This window comes from Rhinatrema bivittatum, chromosome 9 (assembly GCF_901001135.1).
Source record: "Rhinatrema bivittatum chromosome 9, aRhiBiv1.1, whole genome shotgun sequence".
In the NCBI taxonomy this organism is placed as follows: domain Eukaryota; kingdom Metazoa; phylum Chordata; class Amphibia; order Gymnophiona; family Rhinatrematidae; genus Rhinatrema; species Rhinatrema bivittatum.
The window spans coordinates 88,873,852-88,891,487 of record NC_042623.1 but is presented as its reverse complement, the minus strand read 5'-3'; the positions used below and the strand labels follow the sequence as shown (position 1 = coordinate 88,891,487).

General features: G+C 43.0%; 1 protein-coding gene across 1 annotated transcript in view; it reads right to left on the bottom strand.

Moving 5' to 3' along the window:
• The window catches only part of WNT2 (Wnt family member 2), a 134,185-nt gene that overhangs the window by 12,782 nt on the left and 103,767 nt on the right, over positions 1–17,636 (bottom strand). Inside the window, exon 4 of the mRNA XM_029615953.1 lies at positions 9,768–10,032. Within this exon, the coding sequence (XP_029471813.1) occupies positions 9,768–10,032 (265 nt within the window). The remainder of the gene's footprint in view (positions 1–9,767; positions 10,033–17,636) is intronic.

Genomic DNA, 17,636 nt, shown 5'->3' with positions numbered 1-17,636 from the left:
GGTATTATACCTGTGCTAAGACAATGCACATTGCAAAAAATAGGTTATTACCATAAAACATGCCCCTCTTCCTATCTCATGCAATAGTTTGATGATTCTATCCCTTAGCTGGATAAGTAGCAGCAAAGCCACTACTTAGCCAGTTAAATTGGGGAATTTACCTGGATGAGTGGCATGCAATTACTTTATCCATGTATTTTTACTTCTAACTTTAAAAATATATAGATGGAGGTTTTACCCATGTAATTTACATGCATTTTCCTCCCATTAGGCAGGTTTTACATGTGTAAGGCGGGAGATTTTCTGACATGTGTGCGGCAATGAAATTACCATTGTTATCAATTATACTACCAGTTTACACAGTTCCTCTGGAGGTCATTGAGACCATCCTGGCTCTTCAACCTCAACTCCCTCCATTTCAGTGCTATTGGCTTATTGGTCTAGCCTTAACGCACTTCAATTTGTTTAATCATTGGTCACTGTGACACTGTCATGGCTGTGGCTGTCAGTTTTTTTGTTTCAGAATGTGCACAATTAAAATATATATAATATGCACTTATCTCTTTGATCTGGTCCTGAAGTTGATCCTTCGACGCTGCAGGGTTTCGGAATGTGAAACTCCTTCTTCAGGGAGCTTCAGGAAAGCATGATCGTATTAGGGATGTGAATCGTGCTTCGGACAATTGAAAATATCGTCGATATTTTCAAAATCGGGGGCTCCCCCAAAACGATAGGAAAACCCCACGATATTGATCGTGGGGGTTCCCTTATCCGTGCCATTGGCCGGTGCCATCTTGTGCTCCTACCATGTGACAGGGGCTGACCAATGGCACCAGTAGCCCCTGTGACATAGTAAGGGCAAAGGCTATCGGCGCCATTTTGATTACTGGCAGCTGATGGCCCGAGTGCAGGAGATCGCTCCTGGACCCCCGCTGGACCACCAGGGGCTTTTGGAAAGTTTTGGGGGACCCTCCTGACCCCCACAAGACTTGCCAAAAGTCCAGTGGGGGACCAGGAGCGACCTCCTGCACTCGGACCGTCGGCTGCCAGTATTCAAAATGGCGCCAATAGCCTTTGCCCTTACTATGTCACAGGGGCTACCGGTGCCATTGGTCAGCCCCTGTCACATAGTAGGAGCACAAGATGGCGCCGGCCATCCAGTGCTCCTACCATGTGTCAGGATCTGGCCAATGGCACGGATACCCTGTCACATGGTAAGGGCAAAGGGCCATCAGCGCCATTTTGATTAGTGGCAGCTGACGGCCCGGGAGCGGGAGGACCGCCTGGAGTGGGAGATCGCGGGAGATCGCTCCCAGGACCCCCACTGGACCACCAGGTACCTGTAAAATGTTTTGGGGGGGGGTCGGGAGGGTGGGGGAAGCTAAGGGGTTACTTTTAAAGGGTCGGGTGGGTTTTTTGTTTATCGGCTGGGGTGCAGCCGATAAACAAAACGCGATTGGGCCCGATGGAAAAAAACCCACATGTGAATCGGAACCGGAATCCGAACCGATTCCGGTTCCGATTCACATCTCTAGATCGTATGCTGCTGAAAGTCTGCTTAAACTAGCCCATATGACGCTTTGAAATGGTCAGCTTTATTCGCTGATCGTCAGATTTGCTTACGGTCGGCCCAGTAATTATAATACTTGCCTCAGTTTTTCTTCTCAAATGGCTGACATTTGAGAAGAAGGTCAACCAATAGCACTGAAAAGATACCTAGTTCTCTGGCTTTAGAGACTTATACAATAAAGTCTAAAAGCACTGGAGGCATTATATGAGGTCACTGTGAATCTTCATTAAAAGATATGATTTGAGCTATCATATGAGCAGAATATATATTTTTATGTTTTATTCTTGATTTCTGCCTTCTTTTGGGTGCCATTTTTTTACATGCATTGATTTATTTGTGTACCCTTACTTATGCGTGTATGTTGTAGGTTTCTAAAATAGCATATGAGTGAGTATATGCTGATTTTTATGTATGCAACTTTCAAAAATTCAGCTTTTAATTGCTTCTATCACAGAATAACTGTCATAAATAGTATGGCTAAAAATTGAAATGGATGAGAAATAATTTCTAGATTACCAATAAATCAATTTTCCAAGTGTTTACAGAAGACACAAACTGGTCTGAAAGTGTGGTAATGGAGTCCAGGTTCAAGACAATATCTTAGCAGACAGTATGCTAGGATGCATGGGGGTGTTAATTTACCTGATTTCAAATTGTACTCATGGTCTGCCAATCTACAATTCCTTGGTGACTCCACTCTATGTCAGAGTATACTGATGCAAAATTAATTCAAGCCGTATGTTTGCCCTTTGTTCCTAAATTCGTATTACAGGCCCCTAGAAAGGAGTTGTCAAAGGTACATTTGCGTTCTGGACTGATCACCAGTATGCGTAAGACGTGGGGTCATTTGCTTAATTGGGAGCTAAAAGTTCTTACAGACCCCGTTTCTGTCAAATTATATACGTTTGCTCAAACTCAGGAGATATTGGGGCTTCCTCCTACCCAATTTTTGTTTTATGCACAACTCGGGGCTTTATATCAACAACTTACTAAGGAACATAAGAACATAAGAAAATGCCATACTGGGTCAGACCAAGGGTCCATCAAGCCCAGCATCCTGTTTCCAACAGTGGCCAATCCAGGCCATAAGAACCTGGCAATCAGGTTTGTTTTGTTTCCCCAGTAGGTGGTGTATTGGTATTCTGGGACCCAATGTAATATTTACCTGTGCTTTTTCACAGGGAGGGTTCTTGTTGTTTGAGTCTTTTGTGTTACCTCTGTTACGTTATGATAGGTTTGCTGTATAAAGTAAATTCAGTGTTTACTTGTTTTCTGTGATGAATTTAGTGTTTGAGGAAGGTGCTGGATTGACAGCTCTGAAACTAAAGTCCTCCATTTATCTACAGTATTTATACAGTGCAAGCTTTCTCCCATCCTGCCAATACACCTTAGTTCTGCTCCAAAAGGACCACCTCTAGAAGTGAGAGGGTAATTCAGTCTCCATATATGTGTGTAACCTTTGAGTTCTCTCCTGAGACTGTCAACCATAGTGCCAATTAGTGCTAAACTGTGATGGCGGTTTTAGGAATATGTACACTTGTGTAATGGAAACTAGATCTTTATAGCATTAACACATTTCATCATACAGGCCACAAAACGGCTTTCAGATAAGAACAGCCCTTGGTTGTTACCAACTTGACAGATTCAAACAATATCTGTTAAATGCATTTTCACATCTATATAAAGATCATCATTATATTAAGGTCAAACGGTTGGAGCTGTCACTTATGAATATACCAACCACAAAGAGAGGAATGTTAAGCCATACCAGAAAACCGAACCAAAATAATGGTACACAGAAAGCAAACATAAAACCTTACATATAAATTATTCATGTCAAAATTTTTTCTTTTAATTTTTATGCGATGTTTTAGATTTATTTGTGTTCTTTGAACCACTTCCTTGTACTTAAGAATGTACAAAATTCACTGTTGGCCTATGAGGCTGAAAAAGTGTGACGTTATGAGTATCCCCAGCCAACTGATTGACTATATAACAGCAGGATCTCTTCTGGAAATAGCAAGGAATTCTCTGTCATATGTAAGCAGAATACACAACCTTTCATCAAGCCACTATATCTCACTGCTATTCCATGTGGACTCTGTCTTTCCTTCAAATAGGCTATGAGCATTCTTTAGCCAGGTTTTTCAAATAACCATCACTTATTCTTTTCTTTATGGGTGGCACCAAATTAGAATTAGTTTGGTCATTTATGGGGGGGTTTATATCTTCGATACATAATGTGGATGTTGCAAGGCCTATAGCTCATTTTCTCAACTATTTCTACCTTGATTGTGTGCTTCACTTATTGAGATAATTTGCATTGATAAAATAATTTAAAAATCTCCTGTTAGGCTCCTTCAGTACACCACCAGGAACAACACTTGTCTTACTTTTTTTTATCTCTAGGAATGTGCATCATGTTATGGGAGTCTCAGTTTAGTGGACCCTTGGGCCGACCTGCAGGAGACTGGGAAAAAATGGTCACTGTCTAGTATATGGCAGGTCGGGAGGCAGATGTTCAGACTGGACGTAGAGGTGCTCTTCACCCTGGAAGCTGGTACTCCCCCGGGAAGAGCCCGTAGGAGCCCAACCGCTGGGACTTAGGTGGCTTCACCCTTGGAAGCCGAAGCCCCCCCGGGAGGAGCCCGTAGGGGCCCGGCCGCTGGGACTTAGGCGCTAGTGGATCAGGACTGGGAACTGGAACCAGACTAAGACAGTAGGTCAGTAGCAAGACTCAGATACTGGAACCAGGCAGGAACTGTAGCAGGCAAGCAGGAACAGAGCAATAGCGAGGCAGGTCGCTCCAGGGCACAGCGCAACAGGGATCCGGTAGGTAAGCCCGTTGCAAGGCGAAGACTGGGTGGCCGCGGCGTCTGACGTCAGGAATTGGGCGGAGTCACCACTGGCGGGAAATGGCCTAGAAAAGCGCCCAAGTGGCGTGCACGCGCGCCTAGAGACAGGGCATCCATGGAAGGCTTCCCGGCTCGCAGGGACGCCGCCGAACAGGCCAGGAACTAGGCCAACGAAAGTGGGAACAGGTCCAGGAACATGGAGGTAAGGGTCTGGTTGCGGCGCTCGCGGCCAGAACCGCAACACATCATGCACTCCCACTATTTTACACTGAAAATAAAATCTATCAAACTAAATGGTCAGTATTTTCTAACATAAACATTGAGTTGGCCCTTCTTGTCATGATGGTTTTTCAGTTTTAATATCTATTTATATTCTTACTTTCCACATAAGTAGTCAAGAAAATATATAAAGCAGTAAAAACAATCAAACTAGCAATTCTGACTAGTGTATGGTGTTTCAGAACATTTTCAACATTACAAATTATTTTGTGAACTTGTTCAAAATGTATGTAATTCATCAACTCAGTAATGACTATAGAATCTTTTGCTTCAGGTACTAATTAAAAATTATTGTATTACTGCTAATTCTAAGGAGTGTAGAAAAATTGGGGTTGTCAGTATAATGATTTAGAATCTGTAACTTGAAGTCTGCAGCAGAAGATAATGTGCATTCATGTATCATACTGGATACTTAAACTCTTCCACTTTACATGGAAGATACTGTAGGTGCAATGTGATCAGAATGTAGGTATTTTAATGCCTGGAACACGACACATATTTGCCAATTTTTTTTTTTATAGCCATTTAATGAGTATGACTTAGTGAAATGATTTCATCATTTTGCTATAAAATTGGGTAACATTCCACCACACTGAGGTGTATTCAGACAGGGTTTTAATATATTTTGGGGGAGAGAGGGAGAGAGAGAGAGAGAGAGAGAGACTTTATAAGGCTCTTATATAAGTAAACTATTTATATCACTGTAAGAGGGGCAACTAATAACTCGGGGTGAGGTTTTGGTGGTGGATTAGGTTTTGGGATGCAGTTTTACACGATAGCAGCTAATTACAGTGCATCAAGCTAGGTCGAGAGTACATTGTACCAATCTCATCTTTTTGTATCTTTTAGCACTCCAAATCGCATAAAATCTTTACTGATGGTAACTGTGCTGTTCATACCTCTGACTGTGCATGTAAAACTGCCCCCCAAAACCTAACCCACCACCAAAGCCTCACCCCAAGTTACTAGTTGCCCCTCTTACAGTGGTATAAAAAGTTGACTAATAGGTGTGCCTCCTTCCATCTCCCTTCTCCCTGCCTGAAATGGGATTTGCTGTAAATATCACAAATCGCGTTACAGCAGTGATGCACAGCATAACGCCAGGAAAAAAGGTGTAGTTATTTCCGGCGCTTGCCATTACACGCAATGTTAAGCACCCCTTATTTTCATTTGCTCCGCCCAAACTCCTCCCACTTGACAAAAATGTTAAAATTTGCATATGCATCTTGCGATGCATTATTTATCGCATGTGTTATGAAGTTACCGCGGGCATTAGGGCCCTAATGCCCGCGATAAGGCCCCTAACGTGATTTGATAAATGACCCTGTGAATTTGGCATATTTAAGCACAACTAATAATATCAGCTCAAGCGAGTGCTTCGTGTTAACCTAGTGTAAAGGCTTAAAAACTCTTCTGATTGCTGAAAAGTAAAGTGTCAGTGAACAATGGGACATTTACATTATTTCTTTATTAGATTTATATTACACTTTTTGTGACTAGTCAGCCACATTAAAGCAGAACTCTGTCCCCAGAAGGTTTACAATCTAGGGGTCTCCTTTACTAAGCATTTCTCCCATAGAGACAGAATGGGGGAAAAACCTTATTAAGTCAGGCCCTAAGTCTGCACCTGAGGCAAAGGAGGGTGACGTGACTGGCCCAAGGTCACAAACAGTAGCAGCAGAATTTGAACCCTGGCTTCCTTGAGGAACTGCCATCAACACAGTCTAGTGTAGAAACCTGGGTCCAGTCTGGAGAAGTACTAGAGTGCCAAAATGTCTCCTCACTAACAATCATGCAATAATATCGATCATTTCAGTGCATATTTTATCTCCAAATATTCATTTAGACGTTTACAACACACACACAGCTAGATTCAAGGACATGTCTATATTTGGAAACTAATGTGAGACTAATGTGAGAAGACGTGTTCCACCTTGAACTAGAACAATGTATATATATATGTATATTATTAATTTATTTGGGGTTCTTATGCACATAAGTATATTTCTGGTACTTACTTTTTTACCGATGTAATTTGACTTTTTCAGAGGCTATAGCACTATTGCATTTATAGCCCCCTGATGGGGCACTTAAAAAGAGAGAAGTGTCTGATGCCTATTTGAGAGGCGAGCACTACTTTCTTTGTGGGTTCACAAAAAATAAAAATGGTCAAACAGATGGTAGAGTGGACCCAGTACAGAAGCAAGGGTAGTATTTCTCAAGCTTATAGGGAAAGCACCACAACACCCTTCTTTCTTCTCTGTGTCCCCTATGATTGCACCCCTGATCCTTCAATGAACTAATAGATGCCAATGTCAAACCCACACCATGGGATGAAGAAGGATCTCACATGAAGAGGTATCTTCAACAAAGCAACATTTTTATTTCTGGGGTTTCTGGGAGTCAGAGATGAACAAAATTTAAAAATTCACTAATTAAATGAAGATTCACAGGCTATTTCAGCATTGAGGTAGCAGTAACATCAACAGTAACAACAAAATACTTTTCTTCTCAGTCTTTACTATTATAGCATAGCACAAAAATGATCTCCCACTCTTCCTTACTTCAGATGAGGTTTTATACTCACATCCTCACGTAGAATTCTTCTCAGTCATAGTCCCATCTGACCAAATCACCTCCTTTACAAAAATGTCCATAAAGCTGTGGTGCCCAATATTGCTCCTGGACTTCCACCAGACACCACCCAAGAGCCCAGTAATCATTTAATAATCTCCCATGGCTTCTCTACTAGGAGCTGTGGAGCTCTCCTCTCAATCTATCTTTTTAGAAAAACTGCAGCAAGAAGAATAATTCCTGCTCTGAACAGCACCTTATATTGTCCCCAAGGAAACTCCCCTTTGTGGTTTTCCTTTATAAAACTCATTTAAAGGAATGTACCAATCCCCTTAATAAACCTCTGCCACAAGGATTGATCACAATAATCCATCAGTAGAGATTAAGTGACATTCCTGAACACTTTTCCAAGGGCACATTTCTAATGACTTAGGGCTTAGCTTAGGGCCCCTGTCACACATTCATTTTTAAAAAATTCAAAAACAATTAAAATCAGAAGGAGTTTCTTTTCCTTAAGCCATATCACACAATTCAATAGGTTAAGTTCAAGTCCAGTTTTGGAAATTTCATTGTCTCTTATCCCATAAATCGTAGGGATGTGTATTCATTTTTTTTTTCGGGTCGTTATCTGTTCAATTTCATTTTTAAAACGGTTCGGGGGTGTTTATTTTGGGTTTCCCTAATTTCGGAGTTAGTGCACACTATCGGGACTTAGTGCGCACGCTGAGGTAGATCTTAAAAAAGTACGCCGGATTTTATAAGATACGTGCGTAGCCGTGCGTATCTTATAAAATCTGGGGTCGGCGCGCGCAAGGCTGTGCAAAATCGGCAACCTGCGCGTGCCGAGCCGTGCAGCCTGCCTCCGTTCCCTCCGAGGCCGCTCCAAAATGGCAGCCTATGCAAAATAGGCGCGCCGGCGCGCGTAAATCCGGCAGGATTTATGCGCGCAGGGCTTTTAAAATCTAGCCCTAACTGAAAATTTTACAAATCAGTTAAAAAGTGTCAATTTGGGAGGAATTCGTTAGCTGGAAGTATGGTTCTGCATTCCATTGGCTGCCTCCTTAGTTACCGGTACTTGTTTGTGTTGCTATGATTGCAAGGTGGTGTTTGTGGGATTAATAAGGGTAAACAAACAAGTGATGTCATTTTATAGCATCAAGTTCTAGTCAGCAAAAGCATGTAATGCAAATGCATATTTAGAATTCACAGGTCCTTTTGAAGTTTAGGAAAGGGGCCCTGGCATTTTGGGATATGCATACTTTGAATTCCCCTGGTGTGAGTCTGTGTGTTTGGGTGGTGGTGGGGTGACTGGTGCGAGAGGAAGTGACTTGGATGAATGTATGTGGTGACAGGCAAGATGGATGGGGTGCTGACTGGAGAGAGAGAGGCAGCCTGGTGTGTGTGAAGGGTAACCTGTCAGCCCATACACTTACCCCAGTCACCCCTCCCATACACACACACCAGGCTGCCTCTCTTTCCCACATTTCACTCCATACAGTCACCCCAATCACTTCCCCTCTCACTAGTCCCACCCCAGCAGTCTCACTCTCTCACCAGTCACCCCCTTACAGTCACCCCAGTTGCTCCCCTTCTCGCTAGTCATCCCCACATACCAGGCTGCATCTCTCTCAAAAGTCATCATCTCAACCAGTCTCTCTCCCCAACCTGTCAGCCCAAATAGCCACCCCAGTCTCTCCCACTCTCACCAGTAACCCCCCCCCCCCCAACATATCAGGCTGCCTCTCTCTCACTAGTCACCACCACAACCAGACTCTCTTCCTCCTGCCACCCCATACATTTACCCCAGTCATGTCCCCTCTCACCAGTTTACCCCCCCCCCCCCCCCCCCCCACCCAAACACACAGACACCAGGGAATTAAAAGTATTCAAATACAAAAATGCCAGGGCTCCTTTCCTAAAATGCAAAGGGATTGACAAATTCAAAATATATATTTGCATTACATGCTTTTGCATGTGCTGACTAGAATTTGATGGTATTAAAAATTTATTATATCAATTGCTTGTTTACGTTTGTTATCAAGCACTGGCCATCCACCCCACAAATACCACCTTGCAACCTTGGCAAAACAAAGAAGTAACTATGACAATGCATAACTCTAGCTAACAACTGCTCCCCCTTTGATACTTTTTAACTGATTGCTAACATCCGGTTAATGCGCACTAAGTCCCGTTAGTGCGCACTAAGTCCCGTTAGTGCGCACTAACATGAAATACAAATTTTTACGAAATTACAACATTTTTTTCTGTTTTGGGGTGCTCCTAAAAAGAGACGAAATAGACAATTTTGTTGCCATTGTCTATTTCGTTTAAAACAAATGCTCATCTCTATAAATCATTATAAAGTACTGTAACCTATGTCAAAAAAGCCACCTCAGACAGAAAATAGTTTTCATCTTCATGGATAAAAATGTTCACTCACATAAAAATATAATTGGAATAAATATGCATTTGTAGTTTTTAGGACTTACCTGCAAGCCTATCTTTTATACAGTAGTCCGGAGAATTTTCAAAATATACCAGATCGGTTTTGGTGGGTTTCTTAAACCTTTTGTTAGCCACAGTGAATCCAGTGCCATCTTGATTCAAAACCACTTGGATGGCTCCATTGTACTTCCTCCATAGATAATCTCCAGTTTTTCTGAAGTCTGTCATGGTTATCCAGCAGGTCCTCAAAGTACACGATCCACTGACACCATGACATTTACATTCTTGTTTCAAGAACCGCTTCACAGCCTACCAGAAATGCAGAAAACATAAAAAAAAATTCAAATCAATTAACATAGCTACATTTTAATATTTAATATTACTCATTGTCTTTCAGCTCCATTCCTTGACACATTCAAACAGATCTTGTTTGTAGTATATTTTAAATATGCAATTTTTAGATTAAATATGTGCAAATACATCTTACACATATTCTTTATGGATATCCTGAAAACTAGACCTGTTTAGAAGTCCTAAGGACTATGGTAGGAGCAACTAATATAACCCTGCCTTTGTCCAGTTGACCTCCTATTCTCTAACCCTGCATTATCTCCTGAACTCATGCCTGCAGGTGAGACCAAAATCTGCAACAGAATAGACACCTGGGAAAGTGTGGAAATCATGAAGAAGGATCTAGTGAAGATAGAGGAATGGTCTAGAATCTGGCAGCTAAGATTCAGTGCTAAAAGATGCAGTAATGCATTTGGGCTTGAAAGGGATTCTGATACAATTAGATTATCTGACATATTTAAATCAGGTAACAGCATCTCAAGTTCATGTAAAGGGAGCAGAATGCCTACACCTTTTAGAAGTAAATACTTGTTTTATTGTAGCAACATAAAATATACAATGGCTTTATATATGGTAGATATTGTTTTTAATTTGCTAGTTTAACAAAGGAAACCACTCTTGTTACAAAGGTTATGAAAACCCCTACACATATCTCAAAGCCAACTTGCACTTCTCAAACACATTGCAGATGACACTACCCTCACTTAAAGTAATAATTTAGCCAGCCATCTAATGTTGTTCTGCTGCAGTTGGTTCATCCTTCTGGAGATCAGAGTTCTGTCTCAGCATGGAGGGCAACCAGCAGGACCTCCAACAGGCAAATGATAGGTTAACACCACCATCTCAGGGTGGCAGATCTGGAGTCTTTACAGAAGCCTCTGCAAGCCATGCAGGCAGGCAGGCACTGGGCAAAGATTGGCTTGGCTTGCCAGGGCTTAGGCAAGGATGAGATTGGCAAGTACTCCGCAGTTAATGGGGCTGGGCTGGGCTGAGCTCAGTCTCAAAGCTTGGCTTGATCTTCATGAAAAGTCTCGAGTGCAAAGTTCACAAATGTAAGGTTTGCGTGAATGGCAGCAAGCAGTGCAGAGTGAAGTCCTGAACCTGTAAATCCAAAGTTCTTTTCTTCCCTCAGGACTTCAAACATATGCATATGATCCAAAATTAATATTGATTGGATGTTACCACAATTCACTGGCATAGGATTGGTGGGCTTGCAATATGACTTCTTCTTAACTGGTATGGATATTAGTCCTGGGGGAATTCCGCACCTCTGTGGAGCGCAGAATTTGCGCAGAATTCCCTCCTGCATAGAATTTCGCAAAGTTAGAGGAGGCCCCAGCGTGCTGCGAGCGGAGTTGTCCCGCTTGCGGCAAAGATGAAGGCCCAGGCGAAGATGGAGCAGGTCCTGGTGAGAGGGGGTGTGTGTGTGTGTGTGTGTGTGTATGTGTAAGACTGCGAGCCTGAAGGGGGTGAGAGAGAGCATGTGTGAGGGTGTGTGAGTGTGGGCACCAGAGTGAGGGAGCCTATGTGAGGAGATTGTGAAAGAGTGCGCATATGTGTGAGAAATTGGGATCTGGTGGGGGTGTAAAAGGGATTGTGTGTACATGAGGGTACTTCTTTGTTTGTGAGAGAGGGAGCCTGTTTGAAGGAATTGTGTATGTGTGAGAGAGAGCCTGTGTGAAGGGGTGTGTGAGAGAGAGACATAGGTAGTCTGTGTGGGGGTATATGCCTGAGAGAGAAAGGGAACCTGTGTGGGTGTGTATGCAAGAGAGAGGGGGACCCTTTATGAGGGGATGTGTGTGCAAGAGAGAGAGAGGGAACCTGTATGAGGGGATATGTGTCTGTGTGCAAGAGAGAGGGACCCTGAATGAGGGTGTGTGTGTGTGATAGTGAGGGAGCCTATATGAGGGGGGTGCATATGTACATTAGAGAGAAAGAGAGAGACAGAGGGAGGGTGTGTGAGGGGCAATACCGAGAGAGGGGTCAAACTCTGGGAGTGGAGATAGAGTAAAAATGGTTAAGCATAGAGGCGGAGGGGAGAGATACTGGCAGGTGGAGGAGTTGGGGCCTGAGAGGGCAAAGTGGCCAGGGGAGTAGGGAGTGAGAGTGGAAGGGACACTCTTACAGTGAACGTCTAGGGAAATTCTGCTCAAAATATTTAAAATTCTGCATCTTTAAGTAATAACTTTTTTGTATTACATTTTAATTAAGACTGTCATGTATATTGTGTTATTTTGACCAATATAAAGTATGCAGAATTTAAAGTTTTTGTGTGCAGAATTTTAAATTTTTGTGTGCAGAATTAAAACATTTTTTTTTGCACAGAATTCTCCCAGGAGTTGTATATGCATATTCACATGGAGATAATGGTGTGAGTCAGAAAACATCTTTCAAGCAATACTAGGGCTAATATCTGGATACAAAATTTGTCAAGATCACAGACTTAGCAAGTTTGGATCCGACAGTATCAGCAAAATTGTAAACTGATGATAGATTGTTCAATATGAAGAATAACTCTCCTCAGTGCAGTTCTCATAAGCATTCACATTAAAACTGCAAGGGCCATCATGTGTTTGACTTCCATATTGTGATGTTCAAGTCTACAAAGTTTGGTTCGGTTACAAACTCCTTTTACAGTGACTGGCTCAACCCAAGAGAGAGGTACAGCATAGGGATGAAATTCTTTTAAGCATGAAACAAGAATGGGATCGGGGGTGATCATTTCCTTAACTCTTAAAGTGGCCAAACCAGTGGAAAAGGCAATGACAAAATCCAGAAAGATGCTTAGGTGCATAGGGAGAGGAATGGTCAGCAGGAAAAAGGAGGTGATATTACCTCTGTGTAAGTCCCCAGTAAGATCTCATTTGGAACACTGTGTAGAACTCCCGAGAACACACCTTCAAAAGGATATAAACCAGATGGAGTCAGTGCAAAGGGTGGCTACTAAAATGATTTTTATTCTAAGCAGAGGTAGGCAACCCTGGTTTTTGAGTGCCACAATCAGATCTGGTTTTCAGGATATCTACAATGAATATTCATGAGGTATATACATTTTGGGATAGATTTTATAACATGAGCGCGTGGCATACATGTGTGCATGCTACCCGGCGCGCGCAAGGGGGTGCACAATTGTGCACCTTGCGCACGCCGAGCCACGCTGCCTTCCCCCATTCCCTCCCAGGCCGCTCCAAAATCAAAGCGGCCTGTGAGGGAACTTCCCTTCCCCCTAACCTGACCTTCCCACCTCTTCCCCTAACCTTTCCCCCCCCCCAGCCATACTCTAACCCCCCTCAAAAATTTTGTTTTACCTTTTGCGCCTGCCTCTGGGCAGGCGCAAGTTGCGCATGCTGGCGGACTGCCAGTGTGCAATCCCCGGCACAGCAGCAAATATGGCCCCTGTGCCGGGAGCCTTACCCCGCCCTGCCCCCGGACTGCCCACACCCCACCCCTTTTTGCAAGCCCTGGGACTTACACGCGTCCCAGGGCTTTATGCGTACCGCCAGACCTTTTTAAAATAGGCCCGGCGCGCATAAGGCCGGTTATGCACATAAATCTGGCGGATTTACGTGCGTAACCTTTTGAAAATCCGGTCCATACTGTCTCATTTGCAGGGCTTTTTTTCAGGGGGTACTTGAAGGTACTGATTACTCACATGTTTTTTCTCCACCTGCTTGATTTGCCCTGTGGTTCCTAAAAAAAAAAATGCATCCTGCATACTTGTACTGGCACCTTTTTTTTCCAGAAAAATACATCTCATATATATTCATTGTAGCTATCCTGAAAACCAAACATGTTCCCATCACTTGAGAACCAGAGGTGTCTACTCTGTTCTAAAGCTTATGAGAACAGACTTAAAGATCTAGAGTAAAGATAGGATAGGGAGATGTGATAGAGAAATGTAAATACTTCCAAAGTAGCATGGTACAGTAGGTAGGCCTCTTTCAATGGAAAGGAAGCTCTCAAATGAAGGGTCCTGGGATGAGGATGAAAGGGGATAGACTCAGGAATTATCAGATAAAATATTTCTTAATAGAGAGGATGGTGGATGCATGGAATGGTTTCCCAGTGGACATGGTGGAGAGAAGGCCAGAATCTGAATTCAGGAAAGCATGGGATAAGCATAAGGGATCTCTTAGAGAGTGGTAAGCATTGCAGAGCTGAGTAGCTGGTGTAGATGGGCAGATTAAAGAGATTGTATGAGCTTTTTCTGCCCCCACATTTCTCTATTTCTATGATTAATATGACAGCCACACTACTTGCACACCTTGTGCAGGTTTGCAATGTGCAGAATATACATTTTTCAATAAATAAATAAAATATATATATCTTTAAATATGATCTTTTCGGCTTACATATATGTTCAGTTCATTGGATTCCTTAACAGAAAATGTTATAGCCATATTACTAGGAAGAGGGCAGGAAAATTTGCATCCATCCAGAGTCAACTTTAAGGGGTGTGCAGGACCTGTAGAAAACCAACCTTTGAGGGCCCCGTACTCCATACACACTCATGCATTTCTTCTCTCCCATCCCAGTATAATCCTCTCCCCTTACCTCTGTGTGATTCTTTCCTTCCTACCTTATAGATCTTTCCCTACTTCCCCGCCCTCCCCAACACAATCTTCTTCCTCTGCCAGTAGAAGGAAAGCAGTGCTTTTACTTGTGTCTGTCTCTTCCTCTGCTGCCTTTAATCTGAAGTTCTGAAGTTAGGCCAATGTGTTTCCTCTTCACAACAGTGGAAGTAAAGAGGAGGCCAGTTAGTCTGATCTCTGTGGCAAGTAAATTAATGGAATTTCTGCTAGCACAGAGGATAGTGCAGTTTCTGGAATCCAATGGATTCCAGCTTGGTTTTACCAGAAGTAGGTTTTGTCAGATGAATCTGATTAGTTCTTTTTGACTGGGCAACCAGAGAGTTGGATCGGAGGAGTGAGCTAGATGTAGTGTTCTTGGATTTCAGTAAGGCCTTCAACATGGTTCCACAGAAATATAGAAAGAAACTGAGTGCCCTTGGTATGAGAGCCCTAAAGTGACTGACTGGTTTAGAAATTGGTTAAGTGGGAGGTACAAAGGGTAGTGGTAAAAGGAGCTCAGTCGAGGACAGAGGTGTTACTAGTGGTGTGCTGCAAGGATTAGGCTTTTCAACATTTTCGTAAGTGATATTGCAGAAGGACTATCGGGAAAGATTTGTCTTTTTGCATATGATACCAAAATCTGTAACAGGGTAAAGAGCCAGGAAGGTGTGGAAAACATGAGGAGGGATCTAGTGAAAATTCAGGAAAGATCTAGAGTCTGGAGGCTAAGATTTAATGCTAAAAAATGCATTTGGGTTACAAAAAACCAAAGAAGCGGTCTAGTCTTGGGAATTAAATTCTTCTCTGTACAAAACAAAAGTAGGATCTGGGGGAGGGGTGTGTGTGTGAAGATATCTGATTATCTGAAGGTGGTCAAACAGACGGCCAAGACAATTGCAAAAGCCAGAAAAAGGTTTGGGTGCATACGGGGGAGAATGGTGAAATTGCCCATATATAAGTGCCTGGTGAGACCTTATTTGGAAGGCTGTATACAATTGGAGAAGGCAGCTTCAAAAGGATATAAACACGATAGAGTTGGTCCAGAGAATGGCTACTGCAATGGTCATTTATCTTCATTGTAAAACCTAGGGTGACAGACTTAAAGATCTACACATGTATACCATAGAGGAAAAGCAATGTAGGAAAGAAATGAGACATTGAAGTACCTCAGCGGTATTAAAGCACATGAAGCGGGTATCTTTCAATGGAAATGAGACTCTGGAACAAAGGGTCATGGGATGAGGGCGAAAGGGGGTAGGAGGCCTCAGGAGTAATCTAAGGAAGTATTTCTTTATAGAAAGAACGGTTGATGTGTGGAACATCAGTAGAGGTGGCAGAGACAATGACAATATTGAATTGAAGCACAGGGTATCTCTGAGGGCATGATAGAGACTGTAGGGCTGAGCACTTGTGTCGATGGCCAGACTAAATAGCTTGTATGGTCTTTTTCTGCTTTAATGTTTATATGTTTATATGAATGTGCGGTGCTCTGTAGTTTTGTGGGACCTTCAACACCCTGCATTCAGACTTCAGAATAAAGATTGTGTAACCCCTTTTTTTGGAGGTAAAAGCCTCCATCAGGGCACACAACTAATTTATTTCTTCAAGGGCTTCTCCAGCTAACCATTCCGTCCCACGCTGACTCTTAATCCCTGGGGGCGGGGGCTCTTTTTATAGGGGGAAGCTCTCGCTTATGGCCCAGACACTGAGAAAAGGTCACCAGTGCGTGTGTAGACATTTGGTGCTTCCCTTGAGGTGAGAGGCTTTAATACCTCAGCCAGAACCAGGTCTGGATGTTAAAATAAAGTGTGAGTTTACATCTGACTGGGGGTATATTACTGTTTTCCTCTGTAGGTAGTTGTCCTTAATCCAGATCTCTGGGTAGAGCCCATGGTGATTTTAAATGCGCATAACTTTCTCGGCCACTGTATGGGAATCCTATTGGAGGTGTCCCCAACTTTACTGAAACATCCTACATCTAGACATCTTCTCCTCAGACACCCAGCCTGTCCTGGGCCATCGGATGGAAATCCAGATGGGATTTCCTGATCTTGTTCTTCCTTCCTTTAGTTTGGTTGTTCTTTCATCCTTTATTTTCTGATCTCTCTGGGGAACTTCCCTTATGGAAAAGTTAGGGGGATCAGGCAAGTTCTCCGCTATGAAATCCCAGTGGGGAAGGGGGGAATCCAAAAACCTCCCCACTCTTAAGTCCAAAAAATACCTTAAAGCTTAAACTGGATATCTCTTCTGCCTTCACTGTCTCTCACAGCAGGAGCCATCACTGGTGCTTATCCACCTAGGGTTTAGAGCAGGCTCACAGTTCTTTGGTCCTCTGGTGAGAGCCCTTTTGCCCCCTATAGGGTATCAGGTTTAAAAGTCTATCTCTCTGTACATTATAAGGAGGACTCTCATACAGAGAGTGCAATGGGAGGTGTCACTTCTAAAATAAACTCCTGTGTGTGGGACTGGGAGTCCCAATCAGAATGTGGAAAAAAATACATCTTTACTCCTCGACTGCTTCCTCAAACTGCACCCACGGTGTCTTAAAATGGTTGGGCTAGATAGTGTTCAGACATCCAATCCAGAACCTCCAGGTGGAAGGGACTAAGGGATATGGATGGCTTTTTTTTTTTTTTTACTAGAGTGTTATAATACAGGGACAGTGACATCCGATGGCCAGACCAGGAGGGTTTGCCACAATTGCATAGGAGGAAGAAGGTAAAAAAACCCGCTACTCTCCTCCAGTCAATGGGCAGGAAGGGAAGGACAGGATTAGACATGTAACGGAGAAAAGGATGGATCATACTGGGGAGCAAAGTATCGGGCTAGGGGAGTGAAAGATGAGGAGAGGATAGTATCAGGTGGGAGAGAAGGGAGAGGAGCTCATATGGGCTGATTTGCCTTGATCCTTGCACTCCCCTAGGGTTAGACCAGTTTAGTCAGGAAATCTACCTCCGTGCAACTCTTAGAGAGATCTTACTTTTTTCTCAT